This window comes from Toxoplasma gondii, chromosome Ib, assembly GCF_000006565.2.
Source record: "Toxoplasma gondii ME49 chromosome Ib, whole genome shotgun sequence".
NCBI classification, from domain to species: domain Eukaryota; phylum Apicomplexa; class Conoidasida; order Eucoccidiorida; family Sarcocystidae; genus Toxoplasma; species Toxoplasma gondii.
Genome location: NC_031468.1, coordinates 784,373 through 803,223, shown reverse-complemented (window position 1 = coordinate 803,223; position 18,851 = coordinate 784,373). Strand labels below are relative to the sequence as shown.

General features: G+C 52.0%; 2 protein-coding genes across 2 annotated transcripts; one reads left to right on the top strand and one right to left on the bottom strand.

Annotated features, from left to right (window-relative positions):
* Nucleotides 1–545: 545 nt before the first annotated feature.
* TGME49_208580 (DNA ligase 1, putative) lies at nucleotides 546–10,429 on the top strand. Its single transcript, XM_018779425.1, has 12 exons — nucleotides 546–1,399; nucleotides 2,057–2,529; nucleotides 2,785–2,898; nucleotides 3,714–4,194; nucleotides 4,861–5,126; nucleotides 5,453–5,721; nucleotides 6,114–6,681; nucleotides 6,706–7,185; nucleotides 7,633–7,787; nucleotides 8,455–8,640; nucleotides 9,223–9,330; nucleotides 9,904–10,429. Exons 1-12 carry the CDS (start codon nucleotides 708–710, stop codon nucleotides 10,105–10,107), a joined length of 3,996 nt encoding a protein of 1,331 aa, XP_018638480.1. The 5' UTR covers nucleotides 546–707; the 3' UTR covers nucleotides 10,108–10,429.
* Nucleotides 10,430–10,833: 404 nt separating this feature from the next.
* On the bottom strand, nucleotides 10,834–17,525 carry TGME49_208570 (ubiquitin conjugating enzyme E2, putative). Its single transcript, XM_018779424.1, has 6 exons — nucleotides 16,845–17,525; nucleotides 16,259–16,313; nucleotides 16,007–16,117; nucleotides 15,493–15,556; nucleotides 14,635–14,777; nucleotides 10,834–14,313 (listed from the first exon to the last, which is right to left on the bottom strand). Exons 1-6 carry the CDS (start codon nucleotides 17,042–17,044, stop codon nucleotides 12,562–12,564), a joined length of 2,325 nt encoding a protein of 774 aa, XP_018638481.1. The 5' UTR covers nucleotides 17,045–17,525; the 3' UTR covers nucleotides 10,834–12,561.
* Between the last annotated feature and the right edge of the window lie 1,326 nt (nucleotides 17,526–18,851).

The following is an 18,851-nucleotide window of genomic DNA, read 5'->3' as shown; positions in this document are numbered from 1 at the left end:
TGCAGCGCTGCCAGCGCTCTGTCGGCATATATACAAGAACAGGAGGGAGGGTGGAAAAACTTTTGGCCGCGACAGCCGTCGCGTCTCGCGTTTTCACTGTCTTCTGCCTCCTTTTTCTCCAAGTTTCTCTTCGTTTCTTCCTCTCGTCTTCTTCCGGCACTGCCGCTGTGTGCCGGCTTGCTTGTGAGGCTTTTTTTCATCTCCCTCTCGCTTCGCCTTCTAGCATCCGCGCCTGCGCGCGCTAGCACTCTCCTTCGGCGGGTGGTGTGTGTGGAGTTTTGCAGAGGAACGCCGCGAACACAGGGGGGCGCTGATGAAGACAAGCGCTGCTCGCTCTGAGGAGGAAACAACAGCAGCCGCTGCGCCTTCTCTCTTGCGTACTTTGTCGGCTGAAGTTCCTGCAGGTTCGCGCGAAAGCGAGACAACTCCGAAGCGAGAGCTGCAGGCGATCAAGAGGAAAACGGAGAGGCTGACCTCCTCGCGGGCAGCTCTGCGACCGCACACACCACACACTGTGTCCAGCATGTTCTCTCAGCGGGGGGGGAGAGAGAAGCAAAGCAAGCGACCCAGTAGAGGAAAGAGAAGAAACGCGAGTCGAGGGAAATCCTCTACACACAATCAAAGAGCGAAGGTCGCCGGTGTCGCTGCTCGTCAAACGGCGTGCATGTCTTGCAGAGCATCTTCGACGCAAGCCATCGCGAGAGCTGATGACCGGAAACAGCTCTTCTTCCTCTCTTCTTCTCCCTGACGGTCTCTGCCTTCTCTTCTTTCTTTTTCTCGCCTGTCCACTGTCTTTGGTGCCCTCTCTGCTCGCGTTCTTCCTTGCTGCTTGGATTGGCGTCGTCTTAACCTCGACAGCTCCCTTTCTTCGAGCTGCCTCACTTCCTCCCTCTCGTCTCTCCAGTCTCCACGACAGTCTCCGGGTCGCCTACGGCTTGCCCGGCCTCTTTCGGACTTTCTTGCAGCCTTCCGAGAAACAACTGCGTCGCCGAAGAAGAACGACGGCGTCAATCCGCCGCCGGCTCTATTTCTTCCTCTTCTCGTCCGTCGTTGTCCTGTTGACTTCTCCCCCTCTCCCGGCTGCTGCACTCCCCGTTCCTGCTTTCGAAGTCCCAGCGAATCCTCTCGTCGGCCGCGTTTCTTCTCGCGCTGTTCCCTTCGCGTCGACGCCTGCCTCCTTGCCGTCCAGCGCTCTTCTGGCTCCTCGACGTCCGTCCTTCCTCCTCTCGCCCTTCCCCGCTCCCCTCCACACCTCCTCCCAATCTGCACCCGCTGTGCGGCTCTGCGAATCCCCTTCTTCTTCTTCCTCTTCTTCTTCGCGTCGCTTGTCTCCTCTCCGCCCCGCCATCACCATGAAGAAGGCTGCGGCCGTCCCCGCAAAGAAGCAAACCTCCATTCTGTAAGTGTCGCCGTTCCTCTCGGCTGCTCGTCTGGTTCCTGCGACCCCGCAGTTCAGAGGCCAGGCTCTCTTCGAGGTAACTGCTTCTCGTTTGCCGTCTGCGTCGCGAGCCCGTCTTCAGTGTGGATCGAAGCGCGTCTTCAGTGTGGATCGAAGCGCGTCTTCAGTGTGGATCGAAGCGCGTCTTCAGTGTGGATCGAAGCCGCCCTTGCGAGTGGCGCGGCCTGCCCGTCTCGAGAGACAGCACTGCCGACCCAAAGAGGACCGCCCCAGTCCCTGCATGGCGTTCTGTAGGCTTCGAATTCGAGGTTCAGTGAAAAACTGCGAGGTGAAGTCACTCCTTCAGTCAACTGTTTTTTTCGAAGAAGTCTCCTCTCGCTGGCGTTCAGCCCCCGCCTTCTCCCCGCGCTGCTGTCTTCTGTCCTCGTTTGTACGCGTTCCGGCCGTCCGCGGTCTCTGAGGCACTTTGTTTTTCTGTCTCCTTCGTGCCTCAGTCTCTCTGCGATTTTCCCCGGTGACTTGCGCGTTCAGTTCCGCCGCCACTCTCTGCCTGTCTCCTTCTCCCTCTGTGTGTCTCGGCCCGCATGCAACGCAGCTCCTCCCCGTTGCTGTCGACATGGCGTTTGCGTCTTCGCGCCTCGATTTCCCTCTCTGCAGGAGTTTTCTCAGCCGCAAGGACGACACCCGCGCGCCGTCGTCCACGAAGACTGGAGACTCGAGAGCAGACGCGACGGCGAATCTGCTTGCAGGCCTTGCTCCAGAGGAGAGTGCGGTGCCCCTGCGAAAGCGGCAGTTGCCGGCGAGCGCCGCTGCTTTCTCTCCGTCGGCCAAGAAAAGAAGAGAAGGCGGCTGCGAGCGCGAGGAGACAGAACGCGCTGAAGTCCCTCAGGAAGACGCCAGAAGAGAGGCGGTCGCGAGCCTGAAGGACCAAGAGGCTTGCCTGGTGGAAGACGCGCCGGAGGTGATCGGCAGCGACGGGAGGCGCAGAGGACGGCTGAGGAAAGAACTCGAGAGAGACGCGGAAAACGACGTCAACGAAGGCAATGGCCAGTCGAACGCAGCGACAGAAAACGTCGAAACGGGCGTCCACGCTGAGGCGCAGGCAGACCGCCACACACACACAAACGAAGGTAATGCGCCTTTTCGCTCTGGACAGCTCTCGCTCTCGGTTTCATGCCGCTCGCGTTCAAGTCACGGAAGTAAAGAGAGGCTGATGGTGGAGAGGGCTTCACTCCGACTTTCTCCGTCGTTGCGTGCCAGGCGCTCCGTGGTGGCGCGCAAGTTGACTAGCGAAGAACGAACGCTCTGTGGCGAACTTCTTCTTCGCGTTATTTCGCGCGTCTTTGTTCTCGTCAACTTACTGCCTTTCCTGTGAATCTGCGCAGACGCCGAGGATGACCCTGTCAGCGAGGCAGTCAGCGACCGAGAGTCGATCGACTCTGACTCTTCAGTGGCGTCGTCTCGCGATGCGTCGCACCCCCGAGGGGATGTAAAGAAAGGTTCGCGCGCTGCAGAGAAGGCCAAACATTAATTGCTTTCAGGCTTCACAGAAGAAGGCTCTTCCTGGGCGGGGGGAGAGCAGCCGGACAGATACACAGATTCGAACAGCAGCTGGAGGCGCAGGTGACTGCGAGTCCGTCCTGCGAACTCGCTGCTGTCTGCTGTCGATTTGCCTTCCTATCAAGAAAAAACCGTTTGAGTCAAACTCTGAGCACTTCTTCTCTTGATCGCTTGTAGTCTTTTCACTTGCGAAGCAGTACGAAAAAAGAACTGTCGTGAAGAGGCAAAGTCCTTCCAGATTCCAACGAGAATCCAGAAACCTGCAATGCTGCCTCTACGTCATTTTGTTTCTTTCTCCGTCGCAGTTTTATTCCGCGGCTCTGTCTTGTCGTCTGATGCCCCCGTTCCCTTGCTCTCCCTTTTTCTGCTCCTCTTTCTTCTTGTTCAACTTCGCTCTTGTCTTCTTTCTTGTTTTCGCGCGTCTTCTCTCTCTCTCCCGGACCTTGTCTCACTGCGTCTGAGGTGTCAAGCTGCTCTTGTCGTCTCCTTTGCGCCCTTGGTCGCGTTCGCCGGTCATGTTTCCAGATGGCTCACTTCTTCGTCGTTTCCTCGCCTTCCTTCCCTCGCCGAGGGTCTGGTTTTCTCGTTCAGCCGACAAGTCGAAAACTTTCCTCCATTCAGTTGAGACTGGACGCCTCGTCGTCCGACAGCCGCGCTCTGTCTTCTGCGCCTTCTCTCCTGCGTCGCGGCTCTTCCCCTTTCCTCACCTCCCCTGCACCTCGCGCGCCTGCCTGTTTTTTGTTTTTGCTTTTAGTGTCGGCGTCGTCTGCGGCTGGGCGTCGTGCGTTGGAGATGCTACAGAAGAAGAAGCGATCGCCTGGCTCTGAGAAGAGGAAAGCAGCGCTCTTCTCCGACAGCGAGGACGCGGCCGCCGGCTCGATGTCCGAGGACGAGGGGCGCCACGAAGCCAGCAAGGCCAAGAAGTCCGTTCTGGAAGCGCTTGCAGAGCGCAAAGGAGAGTCGCGAGAGGAGACCGCGAACGAGGAAACGAGGAAGGAGAAGAAGCGCGAGGCTCCCCAAGAGAAGAAGAGCACGACGAGGAAGAAGAAATCCGAGGACGACGAACAGCTGAAAACTGGCACACTCTTTGCCGTGCGTGTCTTGGGGAAGGACTCTTCCGCCGACCTCTCCTCGCCTCTCTTCGACCCTGCGGCTGTTCCCCTCGCGAGCGTCTCTGCCAAGAAGTCGGAGCGTTCCTCGAAGAAGGAACCTGTCGACGACTCACCCCCCATTCTGTAAGGCGACTTGCAGGTTTTCCGTGGAAGACGGGAGCTTGCCAGTCTGTTCAGATGACGCGCATTCGGGATTCCTGCTGCCTCGCTGATCGAGTGAAATCTTCGCGGTTTCGCCAGAGTCTGTGGCCACAGGCCAAGAGTCCTCGAGACTTAGCCGACGCAAACAGAGCTGTCGGAAAATCCGCTAGTGTTCTCCGCAATGTCCACACCCGTTGGAGATTGCGAAAGGGTCTCCATGTTCGCACAAAGAAAATCGAGTCCTGTTCAAAAACGTATTTATATATATATATATATTTATATTTATATATATATATATATTTATATGTATATGTAGATACATACTTACATGTATTTATATGTTTAGGGAACAGGAGGTGTGGTTGTACACGCGATTGGTGTAGGTGTGTGTACATGCATGGAGAGACTTCGCCTCGATGTGACCGTCTTCCCGTTCCTCTGCCTGGGCAGACGCATCCAACAGTTGTGTGCTGCATCGCTTTCGTCTGCGCTGGCGGAAGCTTCTCTCGACCCTGTGTCAACCTGCGCGCGTTTTCCTGCACTGGACCTGCACTCGCCATCTCTCCATGGAGCGGCGTAAAACCGTGGAGAGTGCAGAGCGTTTTGTGAGCGCGTTTTGTGGGGTGTCTTTCTGGTTGCCCTTTTCAGCTTCGAGGCACTCGTGAACGCATTCGATAAGATCGAACAGATGAAGGCGAGCGGGACAGGCAGCAACAAGAAGCAGACAGTTGTGCTAACGAATCTGTTTCGCCTTTTGCTTTTCTACGCGCCCAAGACGCTCCACAAAGCGATCTACATTTGCCTCAACAAAGTGGCGCCCGACTACCTGGGGCAGGAAGTCGGCGTCGGAGAGTCGCTGATCCTCAGGGCGATGGCAGAGACCTACGGACGCACAGAAGCGCATCTGAAAAAAGGTAAGACTGTGGACGAACGACGCGAGGAACTGGAAAGAAAAAAAAGACGAAAGGCCGCACAGGGAGCCGTCGGCGGCATCCCTATAAAAACAAGCACCGTCGCCAGCAAGGGATCTCTCTCGTCATCTTGGGAGAACACGGCCGACGGCGAACGGTGGGGGAAGCAGAACAGAAAGGCAAAATTAAGAGAGAAACTGTAGACAGCACACAAAGTTGAGTGGAGACAGACAATGGCGGCAGAGAAACGCGACGCACAGACGGGCGGAACAGAGGCGACTCAGCGGTCAAACCAGCTTCGCTGTTGCGCATATGTCGACTCTTTTTAGAGTTGCAACACATTGAGGACTTGGGGAAGATTGCGGAGCAGAGTTCATGCAAGACGCGGACTCTCTTCCCTCCTCCTCGCCTCACGATTGACGGCGTCTTCGACCAGGTGAAGGCGATCAGCCAGTGTGCTGGGAAGGACAGCCAGGTGCATAAACGCGAGTTGCTGAAGCGTCTGCTCGTCGGAGGAAAGGGATCGGAGCCAAAGTACATCATTCGCTTTCTTCAACAAAGAATGCGCACTGGCGCCTCCACTGCGACAGTTTATCAGGTATGAAGTCCCGGTTCCAGGATGCACCTGCGCCGAAACAATTCGTCTTTGGTTCGCGCGGCAGCTTTCGCAGCGTGTGCGTCTACTGTGTGCATAAATGGTGTATGTGTGCAGATGCGTAGATCCGATAACGCAGGCGAAATGGCGCTTCCATTGCTCCAGCTTCCCTGTGAAAAAGCTTCCATTTCCTTTGGCATCCAGAGGCGTTTCTGTCGGCATGCTTAGACAAACACACGCAGACAGACTGGTGTGCGATACGGAACCTGAACAGCGCGACAGCTGGGGTTCGAGGACAGAAAAGACGGGCGGTGTCGGGGGGAAATAGTGGTTCAAATGCGAAGAACACAAGTCGCAAGAACTGTTCCTCAATTCCGCTGAGCTCTCTTTTTCAGGCACTTGCCTTTGCATGCTTCCTCACGCATAACGCCCGCAACGGACGCCCTGCCATCGGTGACACACGCCGCTACGTTCCTTCCCCAGAAGAAACCAGCAAAGATCCTTCCTCGTCTCCTTCCTCTCCTTCCTCGTCTCCTTCCTCGTCTTCTTCCTCGTCTTCTTCCTCGTCTTCCTCGTCTTCTTCGTCTTCTGCTCCGTTGCCTTCTTCGATGAGCGCGGTCGAGCTGGAGTCTCACCTGTCGCGGATGGAGCAGAGCGTCCGTCGAGCTCTGTGCGAAGTTCCAAATGTGGAGGTTGTGGTGGGGCATCTGCTCCAGGGGGCAGACGCCGAGGCACTTTCGTCGCTCTGCGTAGCGACACCCGGAATTCCCTTGCAGCCCATGTTGGCTCGGCCGACGCGCGGATTCGAGGAAGTTATGGAGCGACTGAAGCAGACCGAATTTACGTGCGAATTCAAGTACGACGGCGAACGCATTCAGCTTCACCTAGTCAGCGAACAAGCGGCGAAACGAACCCCGGGGCTGTGTCCTTCCTCAACAGGCGCTTCTGCTTCTTCCTCGGCAGGCGCTTCTGCTTCTTCCTCGGCAGGCGCTTCTGCCTCTTCCTCTCCACCGGCGTCTGCGTCTTCTGCCTGTGGGCCGCTGCGGAAGATCTCTCCGACTCGCGTGCGGTTGTTCAGTCGCAACTTGGAGGAGATCACGCAAAAGTATCCCGACGTCATCGACATGTTTCTCGCCTCTCTCCAACCGACCACGGAGGAGTGCATTCTCGATGGGGAGGTGGTGGCTTACGACGAGGAGAACCGGACGATTCTCCCCTTCCAGACTCTCACAAGGAGGAAGCGAAAGGGCGTCGAAAAAGACGGCATCGAAGTGCGTGTGGCGCTCTTCCTCTTTGACTGCATGCGCCTGAACGGCGAGTGTCTTCTGGGCAAGACCCTCGAGGCGCGCCGCGAAAAAATGCGGCAAGCCATCGACTTTGAACGCAGTCCTCTCGTCCAACAGGCGGCCTACAAGGACATCCGTGGAGCCCAGGACTTCGAGGACTTCCTCACGGAAGCAATTGAAGGTACGTTTGAGAGGAGGAGCAGGAGAAGGCGAGGGAGAAACAGAACGCGAAAAAGAGAGAGAGAGAGAGACGTCGGGAGAGGGGAGAACGCTGCACGTTAACTGTAGAGTCTGTCTCCCGCATTCCGGACGCTGTTCGCGGACAGACATCTGCCGTTTTAGAGTCTGGTTGTCGCGTTGCGCGAACGAGCTGCGAATGGGTAGTTTTAGAACAGTACGCTGCCGATTGTAACGGTAGAAACTGTGAACAGAGGACTCCGTCAGCTTGAACTGAGGACGCAGAGGAGGCCGGCACAAGCCATATAAGGATTCGTTACTTCCACCTGTGCATCGAAATTGATTTCCTCGACGTTACGCCGCCAACGTTATGCCAGGAGTCGGTGATGGTCGAGGCGCTCTAGCCCACCTCGAGTCTGCCTTCTGTATCACCACGCGTTGTTTCCGCCAGGCAACTGCGAGGGGTTGATGGTCAAAACTCTCAGAGAAAATGCCACCTACGAACCGTCCAAGCGCTCTCTTAACTGGCTCAAGGTGAAGAAAGACTATGTCGACGGACTCACGGACTCGGTGGATCTCGTCCCCATCGGTGCGTGCTACGGAAAGGTACGTTTCTCTCTTGCAGGGAGGGTGCCCTGCGCAAGGTGCCCTCCCCTCGACGACAGCTCGATCGCGTTCAAAGATGCGGAGCTGCAGAAACGCGCAGCATTGTGCGTATGCAGAGACGCGCATTTGACGGTGTTTCCTGAAGAGTATTCAGATGCGAATGCTCAGGTGTTCATTCATCTCTGTAGAGCTGTTTCGGGAACCGTGGAGATCTGCGCTTTCGTTTCCTGGCTGTGAGACCCATTCTGTGGAACTTCCGTTGGTGGCTTTTCTTTCACGCGTGTGCATGCAGAGTCGCATGCAGGTGTGTGCAGAATAATCAGTCCTGAAGCGCAGGCGCAAACCTCACTTCTGAGACAGCGCGGGTTGTGCCCTTTTCAGATGTCCCCCCAAGCGTCGCCTGAGGACGCTGCATGTTGCGCTGGTGTTCATGCACAAGCATTGGAGAGGAGACGCCAAGAAAAACGCCTGTCGCACGGCCCTTCTGAGGTCGTCACGCGCGCTCAGTTTCTGAATGCTTGCTTGGTTTGAGAGGAATCGTGTGATCAACAGAGCTGGGATGTTGAAGTCAGCATCCCCTAGGGGCTTCTCCCGTGGTGGTTGGGGGCGAGTTCATGACCTTTTTCACTCTGTGCTGTCTGCTGTCCGATGTGTCTCTTCGTCGCAGGGGAAGCGAAGTGGAACTTTCGGCACCTACTTGCTCGCCGTGTACAATCCCGCAGATGAAACGTTTCAGACCGTTTGCAAAGCAGCAACGGGTTTCAGCGAGGAGGCGCTTCAACAGCACCACAAGGCTCTGAGTGACCGCATCATTTCACACAAAAAACCTTACTACGATGTGTCTCCGAAGCTTGTAAGAACGCCTTCGTCACTGGTGCAAATCAGTCACCATTTGCGCCGCGCGAAGCGGACAACCCACACATAAAGAGCCTAGCTAGACACCGTACTGCACTCACTACATCGTCAGGAGTAGATTCTGTCTCTGTACAAAGGCTCCGCGATCCAGAACTGTGAAAAATCTTCAATTTGAAAGCCGTAGAAATGCACTCTCCTGCGTCCACATGCAAGTCGCCAGGTGAATGTGCAAGACGGTGATACGTCAAATCCGCAACAACGACTGTTCTGTGTGTGTGTGTTTCGAAGAAGATGTACTTTCCTTACTCCGTTGCGCCAATAGTTTGCAGACATCTGTGTGGAAAATGGTAAAGACATCAGACTCATTATATATATACATATATATATATATATATATATGAATATGTAATGTATGTGTATATGCAGAAAGAGCAGCATGCATGTTTTTAGGGGCTTCGCGGTCAGGGCTTCAGTGTCGCTGATGAGGGACGACGTTGAAACCTAATATATGCATAGGCAAGTTCCTAACAGAATCTTGTTCAATAACAAGGTAGTTGACTGTGTTCTTTGTTTTTTTCAGGAAGCAGATGTGTGGTTTGAGGCCTGCCAGGTTTGGGAGTGCCGAGCAGCCGACTTGTCAATTTCCCCTGTCCATACAGCTGGAATCGGAGAAAAGTCTCCTGATAAGGTGCGTGGCGTTCGACCACCACATTTCTGTCGAGTGTCTTTCTTTGCACGCAGTTTTGAATCTTTTTCCTCACTTGGCACTGCATTATGGAGTCGAGCAACAGCAGCTCTTTCGTCACCTTCCTCCATTCATCCCCTAAATCGGAAACGAAGCAAAAATGCCTTTCTCCCGCCTCATCGCCAACGTTCGGTTCTCTCGAATGTGATCTGATGATAGTGATTGCGGTTCTTCTACGAGTGTAGTTTCCACTCGGTGCATACACACATAAAAACACGCAGGTATACGTGTATCAGGACACGGCTGCCTACTAACATATGTGTACCCTCCGATACTTGTATCCCATATATACATATATATATATAACGGGGAAGAAGAACACAAGAATGAACTGCTCTACACCCAAGTAGTAACCTGTCCTGTACGCGTCTGCGTTGCGTCGAGTTGACAGAAAGTACGTAGAATACTGAGTGTGGCTTTAGTGAGCATGTACATGAGAGCAGTGAGAGCCTGCTTACTCGATGAGCTGTTTTCCAAGTGAGGTGTGCCTTCTCACCCTTCCTACCTTTTCTCCAGGGTATTGGTCTGCGCTTCCCGCGATTCTTGAGAGTCAGAGAAGACAAGAACCCCGAACAGGCGACGACATCGACGCAGATTGTCGAGATGTATACAAATCAGTTTCGGCAGAACAAAGTTCACGGTGGCAGAACCAACGCAGAGAGAGAGGAGGAAGAAGTGGAAGACGAGAGTGAGTCCGAGGAGCAAAGGAAGGAGGATTAGGCGAAACGGAGACACGCACGATGGAGAGTGAGACAGTCCCTCTTTTACTACGTACTCTGCAGAAACAGCTTACCAACGATTTTGTCTCAGAGGTCCGTTCTGAACGGCATATACGCCGATCGAGACGATGGGAAAAGTGCGTGAGGTGGAAGAACACGGGGAGAAAACGCGAGAAAACCCCCGAAGTGTGAGCGCGTAAAACGCAAAAGTGGAAATCGCAAAAACGAACGTGGGGAACAGAAACAGGGCTATGTTCCTGCTTTCAGAGAGATCGACTCAAAGCAATGCAGCAGCTCTATTTCGAAGAACGTTTTTCGACTTTGTCAATTCTTGAAGAGCCCAAATGTTTTTTAGGTGTCTAAGGAACATCGCCTGTTCATGGTTTTGCGCTCGGTTTAAGTTTACTTCACGTTCTGTGGTTTTCCACGTGAAACATTTCGCCCAGAATGACGTTATTGGACTTTTTCCCACCCGTCGTTCGCATCCCGTGTTCCAAATTTGAACTGCAGAAGACTTGTTTCACAAGCGGGCAAGAACCTTCGCTCCCGTTGTTTCTGCTTTCCGCTTGCTTCTCTGTCTGCCAAAGAGAACGCCTTACCCCTGCCGAGACCCCCTTTTCGCTACGCCCTCTCTCCTGTGCCATCTCGGATACTCCCAAGAGTTACAGTTAGATGCACATGTCGACAGCTGTCGAGCGACCGTCACGACTCGGGTCTTGGAACTCACACACTTCTGCCCTGGCCACTGGATTTCTTTGACCGGAGACAAATCGTGTGCGGTCGCGAGTTAGCGCTATTTCACGGTTGTCAAAAACTGCTGTCAGTTGCTAGTGGTCTCCCGTCAGGCGCGGTGCGTTGCTGCTGAGAATCCAAGTGTGGGGCAGGTACATGCCGGAACAAGGAAGTTCAGTAAGACCCTGTTGGGCTTGGATTAAAAAGAGTTTCATTGTTGAGTTGCACGCACTGTCTGTGTGGCCGGTCTTCTCAAACACGTTCTGATAAATGGGACAAAATAGTTCACTGTTGAGGTTGCACGCACTATCGTGGGGATGTCTTCGTTTTTCTCGGAGATGTCCTGATTTGTGGCAGTCACTAACTCAGAAACAGTGTCTTTGAGGACATGGCCACGTGAAAAAACAGCATAATGCGAAGAACACCACCTCTCAAACCTTTTCACGCGAGCGAGAAACATGACGTAAAAACAAGACACGGTGGTGTCGTTTCCACGTATCACCTGCTTCACACAAAAACATAGATCTGGTCACAAACACGTACACGCACACCCATCTGCCGGAGCCGGCAGAATCATGATCATACATGAGTGTGTGTAGCTTTACAGAGCGCGCGACGTAAACAAGTGGCACGTTTTTAAGGGGAGGCCTTTACTCGGCACATATGCGGGAATACGGAGACAGTTTCATCCCGTCGATACCACAGGGATCCAGAAAAAGGCACTAAAGCAAGAGACAGCAAGCGAGACGGCCTCCACGCGTTTCACACCCAAATAACTATTGCTTAACGCGAGCAAGACCACTTCTCACTTAAGAACAATGTTAGTATTTCGCTCGATATCTCCACATGCGAGAAGAGCTTGTCTTTTTCTCACTTCCTCGGATACAAATTTTCCTCCCTTTCGCTCCTTCCCTTCCCACTGTAGATGCCAAATCGCGTCTTAATTTCCTGTATCCTCTTGTGAAAGTGTGAGGTTCTGCTTCAAGAAAACCTGTTTCTTGTGTCCCGACGTCTCTGCCTTCCTCCCTGCCATCACGGTACAACCACCGAGGCGGAATATACCTCCTCCGTTCTCACACTGGCTTTTCTCTGATCGTTAGAACTGATAACGCACCGAGTCGATCCAACGCAAAACATGTAATCTGTACCTGTCGGTTGAAACGATACACATCTGATACGGTGGAATTTACACAGATTTGTTGAAGGAAGTACCTTGTTATTGCATCTGTAGCCTTACTTGTGACCTATTTATGATTTCGCATCTTTCTTGGAACCGGCATGTTTTTCTGGGAACTGAATTTGTCAAAGTACACATACACCAATTGTATACAGATTAACGGAATTCTTTTTCTGACGTCAGACACTGCAGCTCCTTCTGCCTCCTTGCCAAGACTTGAACGCTTGGCATGGGGTTCTTCCCCCAACTCTTTTATCTCCCCCCACTCTTTTATCTACTGAAGGCGCTTCTGGGAGCCCCGGACTCACCGCCAAATTGGGTGACAAAGCTAAAACACACCGCAGGCTGGTCCTTCTCTCGTCACAGCTCTGCGCTTTCTATTGAAAAACAAAGTATGGCATGCAATGTCTTCCGCATGTGTCTGTATCCTTGCCCACTTGTCCGGTTAGGCTCCTGCGATAAACGGACCGTGCTGTTCCTGCGCATAACGAGTTTCCGCGAACGGTTTGAATACGGACGGAAAGCAGAGTTCGCTGTTTACTCCTATTATTCTTCGTTCTCCTTAACCGCCTCCAGATCAACACCACTGGACATGGCCGCACCAAGAAGGCGAGCTCGCTTCCTACTTTCGATTCCTGTGTTGTTTCGGTCTGCGTCCTCAGCATCCCTTTTGCCTCCCTTTATGTTTTGTCTTTCGCTCTGGACTCTCGTTTGCTGCTTTCCGTTTAAGATCTCTCCTCTCTGTTCTTTTCTGGCGGTGCCGTCTTCTCTCTCATTCTCGAGTTCGTCTCTGCTTCCATCGGGTCTCATTGCCAGCTTCCCCGCCTTGCCCTGCCCTTGGATCTCGGCCCTCGGACCGAGTCGGCCTCCTCCGCTTGGAGAAAAGCCCTCCGCCACACAATGGAGTCTTTCTCCTCGGCTAAAAAATGACGAAGTTACGGTTCGCCTTGACTCGTGTTCTCGCGTTTGCAAAAGATAGGAAAGATAGCGGCACAGCTGGATTCCCTTCCTCTGCTCTTCTTCTGCCCAACATAGGAACCGGATCAGTTTCAACAGCCACAGTCCGCACTTACTGTCACCTTCATTCGAATTTCGTATATTTTCGTTGTCTTTAGAGACTGCACGGTTCGAATCAGAACTCGAGACTTGGTTGGGTGTCGGGACGGATAATTTCATTGCCTTGTCTTCTTGTTTACTTCCTAACACGTCAAATATCCGTTTCCCTTGCCCCAGCAGAGCATCTTCACTGCCTGGGTCCTCCACACTGAAACCGTCCCCATACTTTGTATTTTCATTCCTGTCCTGGTACGTGCCGTGAGAGTTTGACGACCCATCTTCTCGTGACCCTTCACTTCCTGGACGCTTTTCGAGTCCATTACACGTGACCTGTCTGCTGTCATCTGCATGCGTCAGCGACGTCTCGTCTCGTAAACCTCCATTGGTGTCCCGGTCAACAGCGCGTGCTCCTCGTTGGAAAGGAGCGGACGAAAAGTTGCAACCAGAAGAAGAAAGCTCGGGCAGACAAAAGCTGGTTCTTTGGCCATCCCTTAAGTCCGTGTTTGTCCCAGAAACAACTGCCCCACTTCGCTGAACCGACGCCGGATGTCCTGTACCATTCCCAAAAGCGTCTAGGCTTCTGGCACTCCAAAGTGTGGCAGCAGCAAGGGACGCTGCATGGCCACGGAAGACTTCCATTAGCTTCGTTCCTCCCAGATTTTGCCTTCTCTGATCGGACAAGTCGTTATCAAAAGTCGAGCTCTTCGTTCGCCCGGCCCCCTGTAAAAGTGCAGTATTTTGGTTGACATTTGTGTCTGACAGAAGCCCACGTTCATACGACTCTGCGGAGTCCTCATTTCTTCTCCAAAACTGGACACCATGGGAGACGCTATCAGTATTTCCTCGCTTATTCCTCTCCACCCGGCTCAGCAACATATGTATACTTGCATCAAAAAAGCCGTTGTCCCTGTCACCCCCAGCTCGTGCGCTGCCTACACAACGGCTTGGCAGCGGCAACTCTTTGGCTGGCGGAGTGGCGCAATTAGTTCGCTCCAAATGCACGCTTCCTCGTGTAACCGTCTGGACGGTCTCAGGTCCCCGACCGACCAGGAGCCCACGGGCGTCTTCCCCCGCTGGTACAGACTCTGTTAAGTTTCCTATCGAGGCAGATCTAGAAGCAAACGGCGAAGCAGGGGACGGGGACGAGCCAGCAGAGGTGGAAGGAGAAGGACTCAGTCCAGAGTCGGTCGCCTCTCCACCAACGCCAGTATGGCCGCACAGGGAATATCCTGTCTTCGGATCCTGACAGCGAAGAGAGACACCAAGTGTTGGGAGAAAGGGACGCATAATGGAACTGACAAACAAAGATTTTGCGGACACCGGTTAACAATATGCCACGTATTGCTAAAGTCACTTTTCACACAAATCTTCCTGCGACTGATTGCATACAGGTATATCTACTAGTTGACTGATACTACATATAAATGGATGAAAGCACATTTGGATGCTGTTCCTCAGATGCATACAAACTTCCTGTTAACCCCACAGCGTATGCAGTTGAACAGCTGCGGAAAACGGCACACCAATCGTTGGTTTCACGGTGAAGTCGACCTGATAACTTACGAATTTGCTTTCGTCTAGGAGCTCTGGGAACAAGCGACGAAAAACTGGATCTCGCTTGTTGGCGAGGAAAGATGACAGCGCAAACCTCCTTCTTTCGCTTGTTAAACAACCCACGGTTCCTTGCGCCACCGGTTCGTCTTCGTCTGAAAAACAAGTCATGCAGCACGCACTCAATACAATACACATTTACATAAATACAAGATAAAAGAGACAGCAATTCATGTCCACGTACACGGATGCAGAATGAACTTCGGTATAGAGTCCTACATATGCACATTCGTGTATACACGACTGTAGTTTTACTGCAAAATACTTCGTCGTACCTGCCATGTTGTTGACATCAGACCATTCAAAAATATACGTTAGCATATATATATGTATACATATGACCTCTCACGCAGGAGAACGAAGGAATTGTTTCGTCAGTTCTTGCTTCTCATCTAAATATCCTCTGCTTCAGCGGCCAGATCTATTTCAGATCGCAAGATTCGCCGCAGCACCATCTTTACCCGTCGCCGAAGCTCTTGAAAGAAACCGAAATGTGCTTGACAAGAAAAGTCGTCGTTGATATCTATGCACCAGTCTGTGTGCAAAATATGTGCATATGTCTGCATCCGGGCATGCATTCACGCGAAATAATGTTCAAAGGTATTGCCTGATTCCCGACAAGAAATGCGCTTTGGCAGCAGGCAGCTTTCCTGTCCTGTGCGTTATACCATATAGAAATAGCGGACTGCCATTTAAGTGCGTGTCTTGGCTCAGGCAAAATCACAGCCATGTCGTCTACTATAGAAGAAACAACGTCAACTAACAGAAGAAACAAGCGAACTCAGAAAAGAGACACGGATCTGTTCTCACCAATCATGAAACTTAGAAGGCCAGTCAGTATCGTCTCAACCCTCCACGAAGGATTCCATGTCTCCTGAAACCATAAACCCGGGAAACGCATATAATGCGCAAAACGGTATCTGCAAGAGGAAACGGAGGAACCGCGCGCTCTAGCATGCAGGACAACTTAACAGAGTCATCTCTACGACACATTCGTAACGCAGAAAGATTCCCTGTCTTCGCTAACCGTGACTTCCAATATTCCTGATTGAGCAGACACCCATCGTTAAGGTTGACTTTGGCCCAGCAAGAGGGGTACACGAAAAAGACGGACCATAAACCTAATAATTCACAAAACTACAAGATATACGCATTGCACAAAATGGAATTTGAGAGGTGGTCGGCAAGTGACAGAGTGACGGTTATTAGACACAAGACTGATCCTCAGCTTGGCATGTCGGGCAGGAGACTCCAAATAGATGAAAGACGACACACGAGAAAAGAAACACGAAAAATACTAACCGCAGAACGGAATTTTTCTTACCGGATGAAAGTCGCTTATGGACAAACACAGCCTCCGGTTGGGCGCGAAACGCCCGCTTGGTGTCATCATGTAGATCGCAGGGGGCGCAAAAGGGTACGACGAAGGGAAAACCTTCAGCAAAACAGACACATCACACAAAACTCCACTAATGCGTGTTGACTGAACAAGCACTACATGTTAAAGAAACGAAATACATTGTAATCACGAATTAACACCCGAACGGTTTCTTTGCTGCTCAGATATCAGCCTTACCAGTTTCCCGTGGTATAAACCACCTCGGTATGGTGTATCATCCGGAAGGTCGTGACTGGAAAGAACACGGAACGCAATCGGTCGTTTTGATGGTGGTTGTCAATACCCAACAAAATGACATATGGAGAAAACATATACAAACAAACTCCGTCTTGGGACTCAGACGAGCAGGCAATCCCCTATACAAAATACGCGCACACGATAACGCCCTTTGAGATGCACTGGCATTGGAGGACACACAACGTAGGTTTCCTTGTAGGGATAACTGAGCTCATCTGGATGTGCGGTCGAGACGGTTACCACAAACTTCGGCAAGGCCTACGATCCAGTACATTGGATATACAGATGGAATGGACACTCACATACAGTCTATCATGACAGTGTACCACCTCGCAACACCATTATCAGTGGGGCCATCTATTCACACTTCCAGTTGTTCACCGTAAACCTCCACATTAAAGACATGGTCTATCTCCTTCGTCATTCGCTGTACATCGTCATTCGCTGTACACTACAACATCCTAATGCAACACGGGTAAATTCAACTTTATGCGCTGGTATACTTCTTTATGTCCGCAAAACGTACAGGACATAGTGCCATGTCAGGATATCATTGTCGTCGGGTCTGACAAGAATATATGGGATCTGATCCTGCTGAATAGCCTGGTACTCTCTCATCAGCCTTCCGACAGCACCACCAGCAACGGGCGACGCTGAGGCGACCGCTACGCGTGCGCTCATTGTGTCTGTTGCTCCTGTAGTTTTCCGGGTGATGCTACATGACATAGAAATCCGTAAGCGTTCGACGTTTTCTGTCCATTCCTTTTTCCTCGAACAATCCAGATCTGCCCCTGTCTTAGTCTGTCAAGTACGTCATGTACTCGAAACAAGATAAATATGACGAACTCTGGTTACACTGGTGGCGGCTGACATGTGACCGCGATCGAGAGAAGCCGTTTCTGCTGCAGGATACCCTGCACGAACAGCCCACAATGAAGGGCTTTTGCCCAGTTCCTGCAGCTTTGCCGAGCTGGAGATGAAACACACGGAAGAAGGGAAAATCGGCAACATGAATTATAGACTCTTGTGATTTCAGCCGGTGAAGGGGCACGCAATATGCGATGAATGCAGGAGATAAAGAAACCATGTTACCACTGGAGGACCAATGGCTGCCTCTCGTTCCTTTTTCCCTTGTCTATCATCTGACCATCTTTGTTTTAAGGCATGGTAGCGACAGCGAAGAAGCGGACAATGCCAGAACACCTGGAATATACCACAGAGATAAACGAATAAACAAACTTGAAACGGGAGACCTGACAGCAAACAGGTGGGCGACTGGGATTGACGTGAAGAAAACCCCGATGCTAACAAGGAAGGAAAGACACGGCCTCCAGAGCGACGGAGACGCGCAGTAATAAATCCGAGCGTGTAAGCTCGTGAGGCGAGGGCGGAAAGCCGTGTCTGTCCGGAGAATGAGGGCAGGATCTCCTCTGACTGAAACACTCTGCCACACAATTATTTCCAAGACAAAACAATAACTGTCACATACCATCCAGCGTCGGATTGTGCGTCGCACAACCGTGGAAACTGGTGTGCGTCTTTTTCAACCCACGGTGTAGATTGCTACTACTTGGGGGAATTTTAAAGGAAAAGATAGAGCGGTGCAACGCTTCGAGGCGATTTAACTCTTAGTTTTAAAAGATCATTCTGCATAAAGCATGTATCTTTCAGGATCTAGACGATGGCTAGCGGCAAGTAGACATCGTAGTAATAACTCTTGTCTGCGTGGGACATCAAAAAGTAGACAAACCCAGCAGGCAAGAGGCGCACAGCGCAGGGATGGACATGACTCGACTTCCTGTGTACCCGTTGTCATAGACTAGGCACAATTTTTTAGCGGCAAATTTTCTGTAGGTTTATGCGGAAGAGGTTTCGTCACCTTTGCAAACACATTTCGACTGGGTCAGCCATCTCGATGCTGGAAGCCTTGAGGCGAGATTTAAAATGAGCACGGGTGACGTATCTCGTGCATCGTGCGCGCAACTGTTTAGCTCTTCGAGGGTCAGTGGAAAACCCACTTATTTACGGAATCCATTTATGTACAATGCGTAGTGGGCGTCGGCACACGCCGCTGTACACGGTCCTCACCCAAATCTGCAGTTATCTTGTTCTGGAGCCACAGGTCCATCCCCACAAAAGGCATGACGTCTATCCTTAGCCAGCGCCTGCAGACAGACACCTGACGTTGTGCCGCTTCTGCAAACTCCGAGGCGAAATGGAATTCGTCTTTGGCTGTATTCTGTGCAATACCTACACTCACGCGGTGGCTTGTTGGAACCCAACTATGCTAAAAACGTGCAGGCACCATTCAGTACATCATCTAGTCGTCATGCAACCTGCAGATCCAGTTCACCGCGACTTCCCTGTGATGGGATAGGTTAGCACAACACACAGTTTGGATTCCGATAAAGAATTCTAGTGGCTTTTTCCGACCGCGGCTTCATCGTTTTCGCCAGTACCGTGTTACATGCAGAGGGAAGACGGACAATCCGTCTGTTCGCCTCGCTGTTTACTTTCTGCCTTTCTTTTTGCC